Source organism: Ptychodera flava, chromosome 20 (assembly GCF_041260155.1).
Source record: "Ptychodera flava strain L36383 chromosome 20, AS_Pfla_20210202, whole genome shotgun sequence".
Lineage (NCBI taxonomy): Eukaryota > Metazoa > Hemichordata > Enteropneusta > Ptychoderidae > Ptychodera > Ptychodera flava.
The window spans coordinates 12,082,075-12,102,083 of NC_091947.1; the positions used below are offsets into that span (position 1 = coordinate 12,082,075).

At 37.4% G+C, this 20,009-nt stretch overlaps 1 protein-coding gene across 2 annotated transcripts in view; it reads left to right on the forward strand.

The window, feature by feature from the left end:
* The first annotated feature begins 1,095 nt into the window (after nt 1-1,095).
* LOC139120049 (U4/U6.U5 small nuclear ribonucleoprotein 27 kDa protein-like) overlaps nt 1,096-20,009 on the forward strand; it is a 30,698-nt gene continuing 11,784 nt past the window's right edge. Inside the window, exons 1-6 of one of the 2 annotated variants that reach the window (XM_070684079.1) lie at nt 1,096-1,156; nt 2,056-2,112; nt 2,480-2,534; nt 5,690-5,728; nt 16,625-16,648; nt 19,522-19,560. In XM_070684079.1, coding sequence (XP_070540180.1) covers nt 1,117-1,156; nt 2,056-2,112; nt 2,480-2,534; nt 5,690-5,728; nt 16,625-16,648; nt 19,522-19,560 — 254 coding nt within the window. In that variant the 5' untranslated portion in view covers nt 1,096-1,116. Of the gene's footprint in view, nt 1,157-2,055; nt 2,113-2,476; nt 2,535-5,689; nt 5,729-16,624; nt 16,649-19,521; nt 19,561-20,009 lie in introns of both variants that reach the window. The other variant, XM_070684078.1, reaches the window with a different exon arrangement.

The following is a 20,009-nucleotide window of genomic DNA, read 5'->3' on the forward strand; positions in this document are numbered from 1 at the left end:
TAATATCAAGGGTATGTTAGGGGCATTTGAAAGGATTTGGGATCAAAGGGGAGGGACTCGAAAAGAAACTTTCTCTGATTGATGTGAAATATGGGTTGTGTTGTCTCTTAAATAAAAAGTCACAAAAATAAAATGTATGGAAAAACCACATTCTCTGTTGTGTAATTACTACTAAGAACATATTCACAAACATACAGGTACTTTGTCACACCCACAGACATCAACCCAGATCACATGGAACTGCTCAAGCCTAATTGTTCTATGTGTCGACAGAAACATTAATTAAATTGGAATTCAAGCCCGGACTAGAATTTAATTGTCATCAACAATAATGATTATGTTCTTTACGCATATACAGAGTATTTTGCCATGAATGCAGTTGATATACAGAACAAAACGCATCGAAAAATTGGCCAAAAGGTACAGCATATGTCCCTTCTATACAATTGTGTTATTTATGTCCAGTTTTCTGACAGGTGAGGGGAGCTCCGGGAGTCACCCTGTTTCCAAACCTTTTATGTTATCGCTGTTTTCTGCTTTACAAGATGAAGTTTTCCTGCAAGAGAAAATATGTCAAAACAGCGCCGCAGAGAAACATAATGTTCATTTCAAAATCAGGCAAGTTTGATTTCGAGGGGATTTCAACATTAGGCCTATAGCAAATCAGAAGGGGTTTTTGAAAGGGAAGCGTTTGAAAAAACTAAAAACTTTTGTTTGATTCTCACCCCTCCGATGTGTTTGTTAATGCAGCCTTAGCTCAGGTCAATTCTACAGCGCCCCCTGACACCCCCTCCCCCTCCCCCCCTCCCGCCCAAGTAAAACTTGGTACTTACTCTTACCATGGATGTAGGCCTAATTTCTTTTTTTTTTACATCCATGCTCATACTGCACTGAGGAACTTTATTGTATCCTCATAGGTTCAAAATATTCTCTTGCAATTTCTTGTTTTGAATTATTCAGAATATCGGCGTACGGATCTCCTTGACGTGGATTTCGCTTTGATCATATACAGTGCAGAAGAGGGAAGACTCAGTCAATGTACAGGATTGGGTCCATGGGGAGGGTCCACCACAATATAGGCTGTCCTAAGGAGTACTATTTCCGGGACGATCCAAGATGGCGCGGAGCAGGAGTAGAAGCCGTTCTCCCAAGAGAGGTATGTTTGACTGTAATTGCCTGCAAAAATACAGTCAACCACTCATAATGTCAATAATACTACAAATAGTTTACGTTATAAAACAAAGATACCATGTTTTATTTCTGTAAACGTGTCCACGATACGTGCACGCTGAAGAGCATTGCTTTGTTGTTGTCGCGTAATATTAAAACGTAATACATACGTACAAAGCTGTTCGTCAAGTTCAACCCCCGCGTTGGTTTCAAATACCAGAATCTTGATAGTGTGATCATTTGTCAAATCATACCGTGTCAGTTCTCTGAGCGACAGGTGATTATTGATTTGACAATTGTGATGACTGAACGTATCGAGTTGAGCTTGGGTAATGTGTTCACCCTATTTTGCATTGAATCTGAATTGCATTACAGATCGCAGCAAGGCATGATGAGTTGCACAATGCATGTAGTTGTACCGTTGATCATTGTTTGGCATCATAAGTAGCGAGACATCGCCCTGGTGGCACTCTATCAAGCTATTTACATGTAAAAAGGGAAATATTGTTATCAGTTTCAGCACATTGATTTCCTCGGCATTATTCGACCATAATTTATGAGAGCATGGAGCTAATTAGCTAATTAGCTCCATGGTCAGAGTATTGCAACATGTATGTTCACCAGGAAGAAATAGCTAGCACTGTAGTAATACATGTATGAGAATTATAACATCTTGCAGTTTGAGTTTGAGTCCCTTTGTACACAGATGTCTTGTAAAGGTTTTGGTGTTTTCATAATTTGAGGAACTTATTTTTGTTGTATCACATTTCTCCATGCACAGTCTGTGCAGATGGACTGCACTTTGTTACAAAGCAACAACATTAATCCTGTAAAATTTTAGTGTAGATTAGTACAAGTAACTTCTGTAATATTCTTTGTGTATAGAGAGACGTCGCTCCCGATCAACATCGAGGGAAAGAACCAGAGAGCGGAGAAGAAGGGGTAAGCAGTAGTAGTTAACCACAATACATGACACTGTAAATGCAAATCTTGTGATAAAAATAGGATTAAGTGATTTAATAGAAGTCATATTTAGGCGTTTTGGACTCTTTTTACCAAAATTAATGTGAAAATGCTTTTGCAGTAGTAAAGAAATATGATTAAAATGAATGATTTTCCAGAGAAGTAGCTAATTAGTCAAAGAAAGTTACTGCAACTGGATAGTTGTAACAAATGAATAAAAAGTTGACTATCCAAATGCGATGCTGCAGAGGAACTTTGTGAGTTATGTGTATCTAATATGCAGAAAAAATGGTGCGATCAATGTTCTACTGTAAAACTGAATGACATGTTTGTTTGCCATCAGCAGAACGTCATCGAAGCAGATCCCGGTCAAGGTCTCCTAGGAGCAGACGGAGATCCAGGTAAGCTGTGTTAATATTTAAAGCCGCACTTTTCAATCCCAGGTTCTCGCATTAGTGGAGTTCTCCTCCCAGTCAAACACATGGCCAGTAATGATGTTTGATTTCTATAATATTAATTACACAAACTGATCTCAACCTTTTGTCACATTTTGCTAATCCTTCAAACAGTTTATGCAAGCTTTGATTGACGGCCTGTTCAAATCGCCAACGGTCATTGATTCCCAACCACAAACGCTCGAATCTCCTAAAAATTTGTCTTCCAGTCGCGTTAAACTTTGAATATAACCACAGAGTTCGATCGGCAGCAACTTCACGCTGACCGCTTGGCAGTCTGTCTGTGTTTTTGCGGCCGGGGAAAACTAAAAAGTGGCATTTTCTGGAGCGTGTGCCCGCGTGTTGCCTGTTTGGTGTCCACTTACACAATGAACGCCGCCATACCTTTGCGTCCTTTTAAAGGGAGGCTCTGCCTTTAAGACAAAAATATTCACATGGAAATGCCAGCAAATTAGCATCTTGTCATGTTTACACTAGCACTCCCTGGTGGAAAGACTGTGATATTTGTTATATGTGTAAATTGTGGAAGAGTAGTTTACATTGACTTTTCACAACAAAAGGATATGCAAATTACATATCATTATGTAAATTGGATCCCTTTGACAGTTCCCAGTACAACAAAAAGTTTCATGCAGATATTGTTCGTTCGTTATTTTCAATGCTTTTAAAAGGTGTTCTTACCTTGTACATGGCAATGCAGCTTTATTGCCTTTTTTGCTCACGTGTTGACACACGTGAGCATATGTCGCAGCGATGTCTGTCTGTCTGTCTGTCTGTCTGTCTGTCTGTCTGTCTGTCTGTCTGTCTGTGTGTCTGTCTGTCTGTGTGCTCAATATCTCAAAAACGGCTCATCAGATCAGAATCAAATCTGGTACATAGATTCAGTTTGCAAATGGCAAGAACTCATTAGTTTTTGGTAGGTGTGGCTTGCTTACTTTTTGCTCATTTGCATAATTAATGATTTTAGAAAAAACGGATATATATTGACAACGACTGCACACAATTTGATGAGATTTGCTACAAATGTTGATCTTACCAAGATATATCAGCTGTGAAAGATATTAAGGGGTGACATAAAAGATAATGGATAATTTGCATATTTAATGAACTTTCCTAATTAGGGATATATATCTGATTTGACTTGATCAAAATTGACAAAACTTGGTATGTATATTGAAGATACTATGATTTAACATTATTGAAAGTCATTAAGCATTTTTACTTCATCAAACTCTTAATTTGCATATTTAGTGAAATTTTGAAATTAGGGATATTTATTTGAATTGACTTGACCAAAATTGATGAAACTTGCTATGTACATTAAAAATACAATGATATAACATTATTGAAAGTTAGTAAGCATTTTCACTTCATCAAACTCTTAATTTGCATATTAAATGAAATTTTGAAATTAGGGATATATAAATCTGAATGGACTTACCAAAATTGATGAAACCTGCGATGTTCATTGAAGATACTATGATATAACATTATTGAAAGTCATTAAGCATGTTTACTTCAGCCAAATACTTATTTGCATATTTAATAAACTTTCCTAATTAGATATATAAATCTGAATGGACTTTACCAAAATTGATGAAACTTGCGATGTACATTGAAGATACTGTGATATAACATTGTTGAAAGTCATGCCAATTCCTTATTTCCACATTTAATGAACTTCACTAATTAGGGATATATATCTGAATTGATTCGACCGAAGTTGATGAATCTTGCAACATATATTGAAGATACTATAAAACAACATTATTAAAAGTCATGAAACTTTTTTACTTCAGCCAATTCCTAATTTGCATATATAATGAACTTTCCTAATTAGGGATATTTATCTGTATTTACTAGACAAAATTTGACAAAACTTGCTATGTACATTAAAGATACTATGATACAGCATTGAAAGTCATTAAGCATTTTTACTTTAGCCGATTCCGTATTTGCAAATTTAATGATTTTTCCTAATTAAGGATATTTATCTGTCTTGACTAGAACAAAGTTGACGAACTGCTTTGTACATTAAAGATACTATGATACGACATTATTGAAAGTCATTTAACATTTTTAATTCAGCCTATTCATAATTTGCATATTTAATGAGAACATTTCAGTCAATTCCTAATTTGCATACTTTAATGAACTTTCCTGATTGGGGATATATACTTGGATTTAAAATTAATCTGTGGTGAATATTATTCATTATGTTGATCATAACACTTTAAATGAAGTTGCAAACATGTGGCAAAGGTTCAAATTTACACATAACTGCAACATATAATTAAACACGTGAGCATTTTCAGTTCATATCTGGTAGCATTTTCAGTTCATATCTGGTTGCATAAATGTATCATGTGCAAGTATCAAAACCCTACGTACATTGTATGTTGTTATTGTTCTCTGATACCAAGCCTTTGAATTGAACATGCGTACATGTACTATGGAATACTTCTAGCTCGTGAATTCCTTGATTGCCTTGAATGCCAGGAATTTCCGGTGCTATGATGAATTACTATGTACCTTAAGCACTGGAAAATTACGGCATGATCTCATATATGTTTACAGTGTGTGTTTGACTTCTACATTGTGGTAATCAAGGGTTTAATTCAACGGGCTTTGTGAAGTAAAATAAAACTGATGAACAGACATACATGTAGTAGGGCTTAGACTGATTGCTCAAAATATCAAAGTTTAAGTCTAAGAACTCACTCTCACCAGTATTCCATGCAGAAGCGTGGGATTGGTGAACAGTTCAAGCTGAATACATGAACAAGCAGGGGCAGAAAACAATGTTCTATGGGTTTGCTTTACCAATAACCTTTATTTGCTGGGCCTGTCACCCCCCATCATGCCCAGTCATTAAAAGCGGTATTGGGCAAAAACCCATTTGCATGTCTCATCTAGCTTATGTGTGCTCAGCTTTGAAGTTTTAGCTCATAAAAGATCCTCCTAAACATGGGCTTGGCTTGCTGTTGTGTATAGACATCACTGATTTTTCTCCGTTGTGACATAGTACATGTATAGTATAATTTACTTATTAACGTCATTGAAAGATTTCAAAAGTTGAAGTTTATGGTGTTTTATTTCAGATCCAGGTCCCCACACAGATCAAGACGCAGCAGATCAAGGTGAGGTGCAAATTCTACTCCAAGGTCTTGTCTATCATATACCAAAAAAACCACAGTTGCAGCCAATTGAACACTGTAGAGTTAACTGGAAAATTATTTTGTAGTGAATCGCAGTTAATACAAAAGAACATTTACAATAGCCTTTACAAGAAATTTATCAATCGAATTGTGCATATGTGCACAGAGGCGCCCAAGTCTTCTGTTAGAGTTTCATGAAAGAGTTTTGGATAATCTTTATGACAAGCTGTGTGCAATAGAATTCGTGGTCTTATTTTCCATCAGCTGTGGTTATGTTTCATGATGATCACTAGTTGGGCAACACACTGCTTGTGACATTTGGTTTAAGAGACATGGTGAATTGTACACTATGTATGAAGCATAGTTTGTACACGTCCTCACAAATATCTGTGAAGATGAGGTTTATCAAACTATGGTTATTGTCTATCTGAATTGATACATCGGGAAAATACCTCAAAGTCGAAACTGTCTTAGTGGTCGACCCTCACAGAGCGTTCACCTCTTTATAGTGGTCACCTTGTGGCAATCCCGTTACATTTTGCGCGTTAAAGACCGGCTACAGAACAGTCACCTCTCTATGTTGTCAGTGGCCAAGTGTTATCGCTCAAATTTGGTACAAAGTCTGCTTATAATGGTCAGCATATCTGATTCCAAATGACCTCCATAAAAAATGTCCTCGAGAGCAAGCAAAATATTAGTCCATTTTGATGTCTGCTTCACGAAGTGCACGTACTATGATTTTCAAGAAGTTATTAAATTAAATTTTATCATTACTGTTATCTTTTCCTGAAATCACCACTAAGCACACCACCCACACCGAAAGCAATGCCACGCTCACCCTATGAAAAAGACCGCCTCCATATAGTCTGTAGTTCCTTATGTGACCTTTACACACAGGGTTGATTGTATTTGTAGTTTTTCCAAGACTCAAACTGAGCAAAAGGAAGTTAAACATAAAAATTTAATTTGACACAAATAGATGTTCATTCTTATATTGGTTGATTATGTAAGTCATGGATGGCTGTCATAACCTTCACTGTGATTGGTCTATAGCAGGGCATCTGTATGACTATGATATGTTTCCTATGATTGGATAGTTATGTAGGTCAATATGACCGTGATTTAAGTTTTTTGCTAATGTGTATGACATGTTTATTGGAACTGATCCATTCTTACTAACCGCATTTTCATCATTTTCACATGATATGATCACTAGTCACACAAAAGATAGAAAGTTCAAAATAAAGAGAAATTAATTCAAAAATTACTTTCTTATAGCTGATTCTCTTCTGTGTGTGCAATTATTTCTAAAGAGTTTCATATTGTTCAAAGTAGCGCTGATCATGACTGTAATATTGTGAGTAATGCATTCTCCGCTTTCAACAGAAATTAGGACAATTCTGTCTCTTGTTCACGTCTATTACTGCAGATTGTGGTGTGATCCTGTTATTTATGGCTTACACAGTTTACAAATAGTGTATGTTGTTTAATCAGATGGCAACAAAGTAGCAATTTCCCCATTCCTGTGAGAATGATTTCTGAAAATCTCGTCAAAATTTTGAAAAACCATGTTTTTCAATATGAAAGGGAAGGGGGTTGTCAGCATGGCACTCAAAGGTTGGTATGGGACCCATACGACCTATGTAAACACAGTAGCAAAGGTACGTTGGTGATTGATGAAAGTTAAAATATATTTGTCATATTGTAGATGAGAAAATTTAAATGTTGCAGCTATGTTGACATGGTGCATCTAGAAACGAAATACATTGTTTGTAAACAAGGAAGTCGTACAGGCACAGTTTGAACAACCCACTGCATTGCATGATTAAGTCTTCAGCGAGTCATTAGGAATAAGATCCATTTAGGTCCAGGGCTTCAGCTCAGTCTCTGTAGAAGGTGATATAAACCCCTCAAAACATCAAATATCAACTAGGAACCTGTGTGATTATAAAATAATCATGGCTCTTAGTCATTTTTTCTATTTTGCTATTTTAAAACTGGGTCACTGCTTATCAATTTAGAGTCTTTATTTACTTTGCCTAATTACGGTACACCAACATCGCTGTTGTGATGTACAGCAAGGATGACTGTGACCTGATTAATGGATGTAAAAGAGGTGTGTTTGTTCATCAAAATAGAACACTGTCATACACTTTACTCAAGATGATTATATTCATCAATCAGCGTGAGATAATTTCAGTTTGTGTTCACGAAATTCATCAAAAGTAACAGATATCTTTACATTTCCGTACAACTGGATGCATCTGTCAGTTTGATCGTAAATTTACATCTCCAATTCTAAAGATACCACAGACCATTGATGAAAATAGTAGGATGATTTTTTGACTATTTTTCACTGCTGTGTCATTAATAGTAGTCACTCTGTTAGGGACACACACTTGACTTACCTTTAATTTGCCACAATGTAAGTTTTTACCTTCTCGTGTTATTTATAGACAGAGAAGGTATTAGAGTTGAAAACCAGTATGCTGGTGTCAACTACTTCCGTCTGTCAATACTTCCGTCTGTCAAGATCCGTTGACGTTATGCCATTGTGATGGGTCATATCATAAACTGGTGGGGGTGTTCATGGTTCAGGTTGAGGTGCAGGAGAACGATTTTGAGCTGTGACAAAAATCAAAAGGGACTTAGTGGCATAGCCACAGTGTTACATGTATAGCCTTTCTCCAAGGTTCTTAGTTGACTACGATCTATTACAGACTACTGAGCTGACGTTAGGGGTACTCACTTTGTGTTTGCTCACCCTGTGTGCGCTAGTGTTTGGTACTGAGTTGCGTGGATATCCCCTCATGGCCTCACGTGATATGGGCTGTTGCATAATCTGCAGATGATCATATGCCTCTGAGTCTGAAAACGGTCGTTGTGTAAGCCTGTCGGCGTTTTCCTTGCATTTTTTCTCATTTAATTTTGCAAAATATCGGCGAGTACCTCAATATTTCAAGATAACTCTTTCTTCCCAATCGTTTCCTTGAGTTCAGAGTCATATGAACGAAAATGAGTGAAAGTTTTAGACAGGAAAATCGGACGTCGGCCATGTTCAATGTTTACAGTACAATCAGAAGTTTGTGTGGAGGAAATAACTAACAAACACTATTCATGATGCCCGCCCTCTAGAGGCAGACCTTCCTATATGAAGTACAACATTTGATGCTTGTGGAAAGCTTGACCACACAAAGGAGCATTTTTAAGTTTTAGAAAATGACAAATTGAATAAGAAGCTATTCTGAAAATGTCGAATACTGAGAAAAAATGCGCAAATATTCAAAATAAACAGGTTAACTGACTGGTCAGCCTATAAAAAACAATGAAAATGTTTATGATCAAAAGTTTTGAGATGCGCACATTTTAACAAATACAGAAATTATTAACATTATAAATATATTAAAAAAGACCAAACTATTTCTTCAGGGATGGGACAGGTTGGAAATGAGGGGTGAGAGACAAAGGCACTCCTATTGCTGCATGTGGATGCAGCCACACCATTTCATTTACAGCATACTTATTCACTGTGTTGTGTTCAAGTTCCATATTGTACTGACTGTCATACAAGGATAACATAAGCAAATCAAATCAAATTAGAAAAGGATCAATGCTGTTGTGTGGATTTTGCTGAACACGGCTGATTTTAATATTTCGCCCTACATATTTGGTATCCAGCAAAGGCATATTTGATGTAAAGTCAAAATTAACACTACATTGCTGACAATATATGTTACCGTTTCTGCATGAACTTTTCTTTTTTAAATTATATAGTAGTACTTCGAACAGATTAACAATTATCGTGATGTCAACCCATGATTTTACATCACAAAGACTGTAATTCTGCTAATTTTTTTTTTTTTCAGTCATTTTATAAATTTTGCACTGCACAAGATGATTGAACAAATTGCAATGTTTGAATTTGTAAACTCAAAGAATAAAAATCCTTTGGTCACAGATTAAATTATTTTTTGAAAAGAAATTTACTCTTAAACACTTTTAGCATATATTCTTTACACGGTCATGTATTTCAAGGAAAATATGCCTATTAAAAACAGTAATTTCTTCACTTTCAATTTCTTTTGAATACTATGACAATTATCAGCCATGAAGTTTTACAAACACAAGACCAGATAAGCGTTTTTCATCATTTCCACAGGACTCTTTGGAATATCCCTTAAAAACAGTTAAAAGTGACTTAAAATGATCACTTGGTATACATTTAATTTACAGATGCCAGGTTGTGTATTTCACATGCACTCAGGTCAGTAAGGAAGTGCGTCATTACTATTTTGACTGTTAATTCTTATTTCTGAATTATTTAACCTTTTTTCCACACTGAACTATCTTTAGGAGTTTATACTGTAGCTTAGAATTTTTTTGATTGATGTCTTTAATCATCTTTTGGGTTCTTTGGGTCCATATCTCACCTCATGCCCCTACATCATCAACTATTTACCAACAACTCCATGCCAACAACCATTACCTGACCTGGCCACACATTAGAGAAGGTACAGCGTCATTGACGGTATTTTTTTATATTACCAGGATACTGCGATATTGTAACCTCAAGACAATGGTAAATTTTAATACAATGACCAAATGCATTTTGATGAACAGTCATTGTAGAGCTTTAATCTAGTCACCCCAAAGTCTGTGTAGGCAGATCTACAATCACCATTTATAACAGTAAGTTTCGGCTAGACTATGTTGGTAAAAAGAGCCATAGGCAGAGCTCATCCAAAAACAGAGGGTTGAGCCAATGCATTGTTAATGAAGTGTAATTCAAAGTAATATGTAAAAGTTTAGGGTGAACAGAAAGCCTTGAGTTTTGGGCTCTTGATACATAGTAGGTAGCACCAATTGCTAAGCTTTGTATGTGTACCTCACCGTCACTGAGATACGATGACTCCGGTTTGAAGTCAGTGAAGTCACTTAACCTGTTGAGTGCATTTTTAGACTCGGCTTAGTACATGTAATTAATATTCAATTGGAGCTTCTGTACCACGTATATTACTTGAGCAAGCCGTTAATTTTCATCACATTTCAGCCCCTTGACTTTTAGTACCATAATTTACAGTTTTTCACCAGCTCGGCTTTTTTTCTTAATGGATAAAAAAACCCCTCAATGTGCTCCAAATTACACCATAAAAATGCCCGTCTGTGCCATTTTGACAGATACATATTTTCAAGGTATTTTGCCGTCCCATGGGCAAGTTGCGCCAGTGTCAAGTCAGGCATAACCAAATACACTATCCAGGGAATCAGGAAAGGGCAGTTTGAATTCATTTTATTATCTTTCAATGTCTCACATCCTTCTGGCAAGGCTCTCTCCAAGGAAATATATGTAGTGTGAAAAGGAAAAGTCCAGGCAAGCCGATTTTCTTAGATAGTTGACTTTTGATGTCATTTTGTTGTATGTTTTTTGTACAAAGTATGGAAAGGCCCCACGGTGTTATTTATCAATGATGAATATCTTCATTGAGTTTGAATAAGTCTTACACTTCAGGCAGTATTCTGGGAGATCAATTGACAGTAATTTTCATACCTATCAAATGTTGTAATGTCGTTCTATCTTTCTATCATAATATGAGTCCAGCGATCTTAACCCCCATGTCAGTTTGTGTATCATCTGCGGTTGTAAACATGGTTTCAGTGCTGGATTGGTGTGAACATTCCGAAATGCAATGAGGCGTACCACAGACTGACAGAGCTGACAAACAGAAATTTCTACTGTGGTAAATAAAGTTGGCCAAGTTATTTTAATAAAAATGCCATGTATTTCCCATAAAATGAGCTCAAGGTAGCTGACTGGAGACGTACGTATTCTATCAATTTCCTTTTTAGCTAGTGTAGACATAGTCTATAGAAGCTACGTGTATTTGGATGGGTTTGTATACATGTCCATTTCTGAGGATGTCCGTCTACTCAAATATTTTGAGAGCTGCAATCTTTATACTTACAGACTTGTTGGTGTGTAGATGCATCATATTTCCATTATTTTGATATTGTTGAAAATATGCAAATTAGCTAAAAAAAAGCCATTTTAGATCAAAAATCTTCTTCATAACCGCTGGTCAGACAGTTTTGATATTTGGTATACAGGTCCCTTAGGATGACCTTAGTCAGGAAATACAAAATTGGGGGGGGGGGGGGCAATTTTTGCCGATTTTAGAAAAAACACCTTCTTCCCAAAAAGTCTTGTCTGATAACTTTTATATGATAACCTTAGCCAAATCATTGGTTCAAACTGGGAGAAACCATAATTTGTGTATTTGGAGCCAATATTTTGATATGCTGTCTTATTTTTTCCTGTCCTGTTTATGCAACTTGCCCAGAGTACGTCAAGTAATATACACACATTAAACATTTAGCAGAATTAAGTTACAAATTTCAGGAATGGCAATATTTCCAAACAACTACCTCCAGTTATCTGAAAAGGAGATAACTAAATCTGATTCCCAACACTTAAAGCCCCATCTTTTGTCAACAAGTGTGTACTGGAATCTTTGGCAAATTACTGTAGTGCCAGTTACAATGGAGATCCAACAGAGTCTATAAGGTAGAATGCCCCTCAGGGACAGATATTCGGACCCTCAAACTTTAACAATGCTGTTTTAGTCTACCACTTGTTTGGGCTCATTTTGAAGCTCTTGGAGTATTATAGTATTCACCAGCTAATTTTTGTGGAAATGGAGAGTTTGACCCCTTAGTATTAATTAACTACCTCGAAATAATGCATTCCTTGAAACAGAAAGTTTTGCTCATACTTTCCTTATGGAAACCTTAAAGGTATGGAAATCGATCCCAGGGCCTAGGAGTGGCACATGTAAAACAGTGTGTATCTTTGCGTCAAAGGCGGAATAAACTATGAGTGTATCTATTTATCCAAAAAATCTTAATCCCGACTGCTATGTTTGTACGCACATAGAGCCAGTCGACGTTGGGGACACAAAAAAACAACACGAGGAACAAACAGGCAGTGGTTTTGAACAAAATCAATGTACCCGGTACTTCACCGATGTCTGTAACTCCATACATAAAAATATTCGTAGCTTGACGCACTTTGAACATAGCTCGTAACAAGGGACAATGGAAAGCTCATGGAACTACGTGTACAACTATAACAGCCACTCATGTAGTTGGTGCACAGTGAAGATTTTTCAGATCAACAACTTTGACGGATGGTGGACTGACCTTTCCTACCGCAAGCGAATTGTTATCTTACTCGATTCAGCACAAAATTTTCGTATGGACTGTTGACGCGACGTTTACAGTTGTTACGTGGTGGCAAATCCTAATCGAATAGACGACTGCTGCGTAAACAGTCGCTAAATAAACTGTGCACGCATTTACGAGCACTGGATATTTTTACCGTTTTCAATCGAAAACCGTCCGTGCAAGCGTATGACGGTGACAAAAACAACACAAGGAATCTGGCGTACTTTGTTACTGAATTACTTTGACCAAAAGAAATTCATCTAAATGCCGAACGATGATCATACAGAACTCTGCAGGTTTCTGGACTAAACGACCCCGAACCGACCGGATCTCAGTCAACTGTGCCGGGCTCGACGTCTACTTTATCAGCGTCAACTCAAACTTTCACTCCAGACAACTTTACCCCACAAACTGGGAATATACTAGATTTACCTTGAAAAAAATTCAAACTGTGTATCGTATTGAAAAAATCTTACCGGGGCCACGGAGCAAATTAAAAACCCAACAAACCCCAACAGAAACAGTGGAATGATCATTAGTGTGCAAGGTCGCTGTTTTATATGTCAGGGTAAAAAAATTCTAGCTTTGAAATTTCTGGACGGTACAAAAGACGGGGCAGAATAAGAAAAGATTACGACCAATGTGTTACCGCCGATGGTACATAACGTACTGTTGATAGCAGGTAGTTCGGTGTCCAGTGAGAACACGATTCCCAATATACCACGGCTGTTGATTTGAGCTGCCCCCCATCGAAAATTTTCAACACAAAGACATGATATCAATAATTTTGTGAGATTATAGGTACCCGCTGTCTTCTCGCCAAATAGCTGCGATCAAGATCATTATGATAGAAGCAATTGACCGCCGAACACCTGCTTGCTCTTCTTATACACAACGTGTAAAAATGGGTTATTCCTGCTGAGAAATACGACAGCAAATATTGCAATGTGAATTTCTTACTATCTTCCTCGCAATGGTTTTACATCTGTGTCTATTTTATCATGGTCACTGGACCATTTCTGACGATTTTTACAAACAAAGAATCAGTTCACACTCATCGTGGGAACACATTGCAAAGACGTTCAAAAAATTTTCATCACATGAAAGATTACCGTAATCCCCGTTTCAAAGATGTAGGATTATGGGTTGTTCATCTTGAAAATCCCGAACTGCAGCCTCTAAATACAAAATGATTTTTCTTCTGAACAATTCCCGACAACTTTACACTATCACACTCCGTTCATCACATGACGGTTGTAACCGTACATGTGCTGCCGCCAATGGAGAATCAAGACTTCAAATCAAAGGTCAAAAAGTATAGAAAAAATATCAATATCCAAGCAATGTAAAACAGGGTAATTTTGATAGGGTCAATTTATTGTATATTATAAAAAATCTCCAGGCCACTCGGAACAGCGGAAGATTATGATCTCACTCGTTTGAATACTACACTCACACGGTAGGGTAAAAATGGGAACTCAGATCGTTATATACTGCTTCCGCCAAGCGAATCCGCTTAGCTAAAGACGGTAAAATGACCGTAATTATTATTGCTAGTCTCTGTAAATTTTGCCGACTATTCGTTTGTAGTTGTCGAATTTCTTGAGTTTGTCCGAAAACTATTTCAGTGAATGACGTAAGTTTCAAGACACGTGAGTGCGAACAGCAATATCGATATCGCGATAGCAAAATCAGTCACAGACAATCGAGGAAGAATAAAAGAGTCTATTAATCTGCGAATTAAATGAATCCTAGATTACTATTAAAGTAAAAAAGGTAATGTTGTGCCCTGGTTTGGAAAGAAAAGTTGATTATGATTTCAAAAAAACGTCAGATAATATTAGAGCAATTTAGTCAAAATCAAGCTCAGAAAAACGTATAGAGAAGAACGACATCACGGCGATCTTCAGACCTTTCATCATGTTTCAGTCTGAACGGTCAACATTTGATGCTATAATCTATGGCAAGTGTCTCTTTTTGGTCAAATCCGACAGAGATGAATCAATCGCGATTTAGTTTCATCGCCCCGGCGACCCGACAGGAAATAATGCAGCTCATTGGCACCTGTATGATGATAATCGTGGCATGAACGTATCCAATGGCCGTCCACTGCATGGGCCATTGACCGTGCATCGCCAGCAAACAACGGTTTTGGACATCACGCGAGCATTTTTCCGCAGTCTGTGAGCGGTGGAGTGATTTGGGAAGGCTGCATAGATCGGAATCGAGTTGATTTCGGCCAAAAACAGTAAGAAAAATAGTTTTTCGCATCGTACGCAGGGCTAGGCCACAACATACTTCCAAAAGAAATCTATCGTAAAATATCGTACTGCAGGTCAACATACACATCACCCATTCGGCCTACAGGTACACAGATCAACAAACAAACAGGGAGAGGAAATCTGCTTGAAACCATGAAGTAGTCCGTTTGTGTCTGAATTCATCTGAGGCTCGTGTTCAGTAACCGTTGATCAAGTATTTTGCTCAGTAGTAAGAATCGTTTATTCATTGTTGACATCGTAATCGATCCGATGGACACAACAAATGTTTGATCGTTTGCACCTTTGCGCGTCCCCTCGTGATTGGCAGCTGTTTGAATGCTCTCATCTATTGTTCTTTGGACGCTTCGAACACAGCATCGAAGCAGTTTTGGCATCAAAAATCAACTTAAAATGGAAAAAATAAGAGAATTTCGCCAACAAAGTGATGCCACAAGTATTCACAAAAAGTAATAGGTGGGAACAGTGCTTTAATTTACACCATGGTTGTTGAAAGCTCAAGATTTTCGGGAGCATTCGTTGACGCTGTTACCGTGTGCCACTCATGTTGGATTATGAATGCCCAGGGAGATAGGGGGTATTTATAGGCTCCCCCTGCCTTTAACCATTCTCTTTCTCAATCAGGATAAAAACTAGCAGTCATTATGCAAAGTTTAGCAATACATAAACAAAGTTAATAAAATGTAATACTTAAAATGGGTCACTGCTATTCACGGTCTCTAAAGGGAAAAATAAAACTTTCAATCTCACAGAAGCAGATCAGTGAATCCGTCAGGCTTCTGATAAGTCTGCACAAATCACTTGACCAGAAAAGTGTCCTAAAAATTGAAGTATTTCCAATATTCAATGGGAGTATTCTACCCAAATCATGTCAGTGCCAAAACTTACCGTTAAGGAAGATGGACAACTGTCAACCTTGTTGTGTATAGCAATATGACTTCATTTTCACCCGGCTCTGTATTGCATTCTAATCTAGAAAGGTAGACACTGTTATCACAAAACACAATCATAATTACATCATCTGATAGGCAGACTTTCCACCTACCTGCACACACAAACACACACACACACACACATACACACACATAATAAAGACAACAGGAAGTTTGTTATCGGCGAATCGCAGATGTGTGTGTTATATAAATATACTTGTATCATGAGACTTGCATCAGATTAATCACTTCTGATTTTAGACAAAAAAAAAAGACGATCATAGTCTAATGAGAATAATGCCTTGAGATCTGCATGTACCGATCAATTGCAGTCTCTATCTTATTAATGTCTTCAGTGAAAAGCAGCACATACAGCCCAACTGTGCATTAGTATGACAGAAATATGTATTTGACGTATTATGTTTTCTCTTCATTTGTGGTTGCAGGTCACGCTCTCCTAGAAGGCACAGGTAGGTGACTATTAAACCTCTGTATCTTTGAAATCTACAGCCGGATTAAGAATGACTTATTGTGTAACGATGATTACGAGAGCCAAGACACTCCTTTGTTAGATCAAAAAAGAAGAGGAAAAATATGAATGAAAACATCGTTTACAGTGGAAACTTAAATTAAAAGTCATCTCATCTAATATTGTAGTGTGGTAGTGTGGAGGAATATCAAATTAGGCTGTGGTATTTTTGTAGTAACCTCAGCATATTGTACATTCGTGGCTAGGGCGTGAAATGGGCACACATTTGTACAGCGATTTTTGCAACCACTAAGTTCTATTGCTGTCAAAGACAGACTGTTAATAATAAATGACAGTTCATTTGACTGAATTTTACGTACTAAAACTCTGTACGCGTGAGCTGTCATGAGATGGAGGAAAGGTCGGCGACCTTTTGATGTAATTTCAATTTTTTAAAATGAGGAGTGATCCCTTATCTCCTCAGAAGGATCATCACACTAATGACAGTTAATGTGTCCATTGGGAAGTTGCCTGTTGTCTGTGTGTTTTGTACCCCCAGGGGGGGGGTGAGTAGCTGAGGGTACCGCATGAAGTGATGGCTGCATTGTCCAAATTTGTCTTGTAGCTCCTACTTTCAATGTAGTCTCACGTGTTAGCTCCATCAACTGTTGATGGGTAGGGGGAATTATACTCTTGAGAGTCAAAAAGTGTGAGAGGTGAGTGATAATTATTGATAATGTGACAGGACTTACCATTTATCAATGGAGGAAGTGCAATTCTGGTATGGTCTGGACATCAAAGGTGAAATTATGTCAAGATTTGAAGAACGTAGGTTGTTTTCCATTAAAATGAAGCAAATCCATTCCTTACGGAATAAACTTCAATGAACTCCAGACAAATGCAATTGAGGCTGCATTTTCTGAAGGTGGTCGTACTTTACTTATTAATAATTGTAAATATGGTCATTTCCGTCGCAAGTTCTGACAATCTTCAAGACTCTAGAGGATCATGCCATTACTTGAGACGAGAGGACCCTCTGAACATACTATGTTTTATACCTCATTCAATCATCGAAGGCCATTGTTGAATTTTCGCTCTCACCTCCCACACCAATACATTTCAGCTCACAGATTTTTTATCATATTCATAGACAGCTCATGTGCATGCATAGAGCATAGTTTTGATCCAGCAAGGGCACATTGCAGTCAAATTAACTACCCATAACTTTAAATGTGTCATCTTTGTTTGGTGAATGTTGTCAATTCACTTGTTACTCTGTGGTTCAAATTTGGATTAAAAGAAAACTTTCTGTCCATGTCATGTGTACCAGATAGAATTCACTTTCAGTACTTCGTGGGATTTCTACTTTGTAAGTAGTACAAGTAGATTAAACTGGTGCTTTTACTTCAAGTGAGTTCAATAAAGCTTTCAAAAGAAAAAAATATAAGTCACAGTCATGGTTTCAATTCAGTAGCATTGCATAAGATAGAAGTGAAAATGAACTAGTTTACAGGTGTTTGTATCAAGTACATTACCAAAAGATGACTATGTGATGGCAGGAAGTTGGAGTAAGTGAAAATAAACTAGTTCTCACAGGTGGTTTAGTTTCAATTACACCACCAAAAGATGAATATGTAACAACAGGAAGTTAGAGTGATCCCTTTCCAAAGGTGACAGCGGTAGCTGTGTTGTCTGAGTCAATGTGTCACTGAAAACTTGCAAGATGCATTAGATAAGTTAATAGATAAGTTAATCAACCTGTCATGAAGTAGATGAAAGAAGGACACCCTCTGGTGATCCGCTCTTTTAAAGATCAGTGAAATATTACTTCATAGTTGCTAGAGATCTTTTAATCTTGATTGCCATCTGTCTAGAACCAGTCTCTCCCATGTGACTAATACTAGCGGATCATGTTATCTGTCAGTCATCAACTTTGGCAACCTCCGCTCCCAGGATTCAGTCTTCATGTGTAAGAAGAGATGAAACTGTATTTCAGTGTAGTAGATCTCAGAAAATGCTTCATACAATGACCGCTAGAGGGCAGTAGACAAATCAATCAGCCATGATCTCCATTTGAACCTGGGACTTAAAAAATTACTTTGAGGGAGAACATACTTTAACCATCTGGGCCTTTGTTATTGTTGGTTTGTCTTATGAAATATGACTTTAGAATAGATTTTAATGGGTTGCTGTTGTAAATATTCGAAGTACACTGTTGTTATGATTATTCTTTGTGTGTGACAGATGGAACTTTTTCAATCTATGTTACCCTATCAGAGTTTCTGAATGTATGTCTCAAAGAGACATTATATTGCTAACTTTGAAAACTGACGTATCTGATTGATGGACCAGTAGCTGTAACATTTGCTGATTTGTGTTCACTATTTTATTTTGTACGTGAATTGCAAGTTCTTGTGCTACTCTCCAAAGCATGTTGAAACTATTTGGCTTATGCCACTTAGAGAGTCAATACATGTATGCGTAGAATGCTCTGTTATGTCTAGTCTGGACCATTATAGTGATACTTGTAAACAATAACAATGCACTTGACACATGTATAGGCTGAGTTGACAGGCCAATCAGTGTGTGACTCAACATGCTTCAGGGAGTAGAGCAAGAAACTGTTGTTGGCATAAGAAAGAAAAACAAAAATAGTGAAAAAATAATCAGACGTTATGGACAGCTATTAATGTCCGTGTAAATTTTTAACTGTAACATACATAAAGACAGTCGTGCGCCCATTGCATGAATTTAAACCTTTTCAGTGAGGACTTTCTTTTTTTTGATGTAGTGTGACTTTGCACGAGTGTTAACTGTGGGATGCTTTCATTACAATTATACTAAACATGCCATTCATGCCATCCACAATTCTAGGTCAAGGTCACCACATAAGTCACGCCGATCGAGATCAAGGTTAGTGTGTCCTGTTTCAGTAACTTCCATTGCAATGCTGTTCTTGATCACACCAACCCTTGATCACAGTGAAGGCATCTCACTTCACAACATCTTGCCATCTCTAGAGGGAGCCCTTCTGTATAACTGATCCAAACATTAATTGTATCATGGACCCTCGAGGGTCTATGATGCCGTTCATACACAGGCCATTGAAACGTCTCTGAAACGGTTCTGGGCCAATACTGACACAGAAAGTTATGTGTGGACACTCCGAAATGGTTCTGAAGCGTTTCAGATTTGAGACGGTTTAGTCGGCCCGACCAGAGCCGTTGTAGGGATTAACTCTATCCGCAAATCGCTGTGTGGACAGACTGAGCCGCTTCAGAAGCGTTTCAAACGCCCTCACGCGACAGGTATTTGTAACATAAAACAAACAACAACCAACATACAATATTCACTTTCGCCAT